Source organism: Engraulis encrasicolus, chromosome 3, assembly GCF_034702125.1.
Source record: "Engraulis encrasicolus isolate BLACKSEA-1 chromosome 3, IST_EnEncr_1.0, whole genome shotgun sequence".
Taxonomy (NCBI): Eukaryota; Metazoa; Chordata; class Actinopteri; order Clupeiformes; family Engraulidae; genus Engraulis; species Engraulis encrasicolus.
In genome coordinates, this window is record NC_085859.1 from 2,388,360 (window position 1) to 2,393,359 (window position 5,000).

A 5,000-nucleotide genomic window follows, 5' to 3' on the forward strand; every position below is an offset into this window, starting at 1 on the left:
AAACACACACACACACACACACACACACACACACCTGAAATAGACACACACACACACACACACACACACACACACACACACACACACACACACACACACACACACACACCTGAAATAGACACACACACACACACACACCTGAAATAGACACACACACACACACACGCACACACAACTGAAATGCACACACACACACACACACACACACACACACACACACACACACACACACACACTCACACACCTGTAATAGACACACACTTACTGGTCTGAGAGGGAATGGTTGGTGCTGCTGTTGCCATGGTGACAGGTGTGTGTTTGGGGGCTGCTGTTGATGACGTCACTTCCCCTTGTCTGTCGCCTCTTGATGATGTCACGACCCTCCTGGCCAATGGCATCTGTGTGGTCCTCATCTCCTCCTCCTCTTTGCCTGGTGTGTGTGTGTCCTGTGTGCGTGTGTGTGTGTCCTCTGTGCGAGTGTGTGTGTGTGTGTGCGTGGGCGCCCCGCACTCCCCCGCGTAACAGGTCTGGATGGTGATTGGTTTAGGCAGCGTCATGCACAGTAGGGGGCTCACCGGGTCGGGCTGCGCAGGACCTCTACAGAACACGGCCCGGGACTGGACCCCATACCCACACGGAGATGAACACTAGAACAGAGACGAACAGTAGTTATCAGTCTTGTGTGTGTTTGGGTCGGGCTGGGCCGGACCTCTACAGAACACCACCCGGGACTGGACCCCATACCCACACGGAGCAGAACACTAGAACAAAGCAGGTAGAATACTAGTCATCAGTATTGAGTGTGTTTGGGTCGGGCAACAGTAGTTATCAGTCTTGTGTGTGTTTGGGACGGGCTGGGCCGGACCTCTGCAGAACACGGCCCGGGACTCGACCCCATACCCACATGGAGCAGAACACTAGAACAGAGACGAACAGTAGTTATCAGTCTTGTGTGTGTTTGGGTCAGACAACAGTAGTCATCAGTCTAAGAGTGTGTGTGTTTGGGTCGGGCTGCGCCGGACCTCTACAGAACACCACCCGGGACTGGACCCCATACCCACATGGAGCAGAACACTAGAACAAAGCAGGAGACAACAGTAGTCATCAGTCTAAGAGTGTGTTTGGACCCCATACCCACACGGAGCAGAACACTAGAACAAAGACAACGGGAGTTATCAGTCTTGTGTGTGTTTGGGTCGGGCTGGGCAGGACCTCTACACAACATGGTAATATTTAGTTATTTAGTTTCATGTCTGCATAATGATAATGTTTAATTTAGCAATATTGGGTAAATGTACTATGCATTTGGGAGCGGCACTGGTGCTTGGGCTATAGTGGGCTCTGATTGGTTGCTCCTCCCTACTCTCGCCTATCTAACCAGAGCACAGGTGGCTCAGTGAGAAACTTGATTTCTGATGGTGGGTGTAGGAAGGGAAACAGTTTTTTTTGACCATGTCATTTCGACTTATTTACTTAGTTTGAGAAGAAACCTGAAAATCTGTAACGTAACGAGACCTGAAAGAAAATAAATTCGAGCACTGAAAAATAAGAGCGTGTCTGAACTTAACTGGACCTCTCCCGTCAAAACGACTCCAGCTGAGGCAGCCAGGAGGCCGCTACAGACTGGGACTGGATCCCATACCCACATGGAACAGAACACTATGACATAACTGGAAGACCAGGCAACAATATGAATGTTCTATAGGTCCATATAATAGGTCATCATATCAATAAGTGACCGGGTCGGGTTGGGTAGGGAGCCCTGCAGAAGACGGATTGGGACTGGACCCCAAACCCACACAGCGCAGAACACTACAGCACAGCGCAGCACAGCGCAGAATAGCGCAGAACACTACAGTAGAACAGAACAGAGGACAACAGCCAACAATATGAATGGCCTACCGTAGTAGGTCCATAGGACAATGATTCTCAAACTATGGACTGGGGTCCACTGGTGGGCCGTGAAGGTATTCCAAGTGGGCCTTGGAATGATTTTCTAAAAATTAAAATAATATTTGTATGTGTGTTGCTGTTGCCTATTTATTTGACTTTTATTGTTTATTGGCTCCTGAATATATGTGTACATTTCAAGTGGGCCCCAAGTTGAAAAAGGTTGGGAACCCCTACAATAGGTCATCCTATAAAAGGTGATCAGGTCGGGACCCCTGCAGCAGACCGCCAAACTGGACTGGACCCCATACCCGCATGGAGCTGTGACAAGGCACAACAGGGGACAATGTGTGTGTGTGTGTGTTTATATACTGTGTGTGTGTATACTGTATTTGTGTGTGTGTGTGTTTATATACTGTGTGTGTGTGTGTGTGTGTGTGTGTATATACTGTGTGCTAGTGTGTGTGTGTGTGTGTGTGTGTGTGTGTGTGTGTGTGTGTGTGTGTGTGTGTGTGTGTGTGTGCCACCTTGCTCCACTGGCGTGAGTCCCATGTGAATGTGCAGGGTTGTAGTCTACAGGGGACGATTCTGATTGGCTCCCTGGCGTGACTACACCTGTCCTCAGGTACGCTCAGGACACGCCCCTTTTGGTACTGCACACACACGGCTCTCCGCTCGGACACGCCCACTCCACAGGTGACAGAGCAGGGGGAAACACTCGCTATGGACCAGCTATAAGGAGAGGAGACACACACACACACACACACACACACACACACACACACACACACACACACACACACACACACACACACACACAGATGTTGAGGAGCACAGGGAAACATTCACCACAGACCAGCTATAAAGACACACACAAACACACACACACACACACACACACACACACACACACACACACACACACACTGTGTGTACGTACATGGCAGGGCAGGGCTGTGTGTTACACTCCACTGTGTCCAGAGGTCTGGGTACGGCCAGGCAGTGAGTATCGCTCAACATCTCCTCTCCCTCTCCTTCTCCTTCTCCTTCTCCCTCTGCTTCTGTGGTACGCAAGAGACCAGAATTTCTTTCAAGATCTTTGATTCCTGGGTTTTAAGGAACTGTACGTTATTTACCGGGGGGGGGGAGGGCTGGTGCGCTGGAAGTCCGGTCAAAAAAAAAAATCATGGCCCTCCCCCACCACCTCAATTTTTTCCCCATGGCCCTCCCCCCACTTCAATTTTGTTTTCCCATGGCCCTCCCCCTACAGGTACAAAAATGTAAATGCTAAATATAATTTTTGGTGCTCTTGTGTGAGAAGACCTTGCGCCATTTAACCCCGACGCAGGGCGCCCTCCAGCTCTGTTTCGCTATCCTTGTCGACTTAAACATTTGGTCATGTCAGTGCATGGCAATTGTCACAGAGAGATGTGCACGAACAGTGTAGCCTATTAACTGTTCTGTTCAACTTTGGACCGAGAGATTCGAGCTCAACTGCGGAATCTCGAAGTGAACCCCCCACCCTCTCTTCTCTCTCGCTCTGCCCGCATGATTGACAACCTAGACTCTAGGTTGTCAATCATGCGGGTCCTAGTTCTAGACCAAGCTGCGTGAGAAAGCGCAGGATGACTCGAGTTGGTGGGATTACAGGGTTAAAGTAGGCGTATGGCTCCAAACAGTAGCTCTAGCCTAGACTATTTCAAAACGTGTTTTTATTTTCCCAAAAGTAAACATTCTTGTAAACCGCTGCATTTTAGGGTGGCGCGCTCCAGTTTGACAGCTGATAATGCCGGTTGGAAGAAAATAGGCTACATTTCACTTTGAGATTCCGAAGTTGAGCAGCCGCCTCGAAGCTCTGTCCAAAGTTAGTAGGCTTGTTCGTGCACATCTCTCTGTGCCTTGCGATGCACGGACACATCACCAAATGTTCAAGTCGACTATGATAGCGAGCGAAACAGCTGGAGGGGCGCCCTGCGTTGGGCACGGTGACCGCAATTTCCTCGGGTTACTGTTGTTCCTGGAACGACATCGCAAAGTTGGTCCTGGATCAACATCTGGTTTGTTAGCCTATTCTAGGTCTGATTCCAAAAATGAACGGGCATGCCAAGTGCTGTCACGGTGGTATAGGCCTACGGCTCTGGTTACGGCTATTACAGTGACTATGTGGAACTGTGCCTAAACCAAAACCAATTCCTAAACAACCTGTCAGTGAAAATGTGTGCACCAACCTAACAACATGCCAAATTATGCCTTTACCAAAAAATATTCCTAAACTTAACCTGTCAGTGAATAATTGTAATTTGGAACAGCATGGCACTTCTGCATAACTGATCTTAATCCATAGGCTACAGAAGACGTTACTGGCGCGAAATCTGACATAGATAACCACTCAAACCAGATGTTGATCCAGGACCAACTTTGCGATGTCGTTCCAGCAGTAGCCTAACCCGAGGAAATCGCGGTCACCGTTATGGCACAAGGTCTTTTCCACACAAAAGCACCAAAAATAATATTTAGCCTAGGCTAACACATAATTCGGTAGGCTATGCCTACACGCATCCATAGGTATGCCTAGGGATGACTACAGATACACGCTTCAGTGCTAAAGTATGTACCCGGGACCTTGCATCACAAAGCGATGTGTTTCAGAGAATGTATCGCATTCTTTAAATTATTATTTAAATAAAATGAAATAAAATAAAATCGTTTTTTTTCCCATGGCCCTCCCCCCCCTACGCACCAGCGGAAATTCAAAATGGCGGACCATGGAGAAGATCCCCCTTTTCATGTATGAAAAGTGCCATTTTTCAAGTCATAGTGAATAGCCTGCTTAGAATTTGATGGTGGTGGTAAGTATTGAAAAAGGTAACATTAGTGAATGGGCAGCATGAATTCTGGAAATAAACAACTAAAAATCTCACACAGTGTCCCTTTAAACTACTGTCATTGGTTTGCTTTTTCAATATTGATCCCTCCCCCTGATTTCCTTATCTTGAGTTGAGTTAAATTGTGTGATTATTAACAATAATCTAAAAAAATGAAAAATCAATACAAATTGAAATTACGAAAAAAAGAGACAATCCACAGTAGGTGTCCAAATGTTGTGAACA

General features: G+C 47.7%; 1 protein-coding gene across 1 annotated transcript in view; it reads right to left on the reverse strand.

The window, feature by feature from the left end:
- The window catches only part of adamts13 (ADAM metallopeptidase with thrombospondin type 1 motif, 13), a 52,070-nt gene that overhangs the window by 6,994 nt on the left and 40,076 nt on the right, over window positions 1–5,000 (reverse strand). The window contains exons 24-26 of the mRNA XM_063194632.1: window positions 2,831–2,951; window positions 2,418–2,622; window positions 266–647 (exon numbers count right to left, since the gene is read on the reverse strand). Of these exons, the coding sequence (XP_063050702.1) occupies window positions 266–647; window positions 2,418–2,622; window positions 2,831–2,951 (708 nt within the window). The remainder of the gene's footprint in view (window positions 1–265; window positions 648–2,417; window positions 2,623–2,830; window positions 2,952–5,000) is intronic.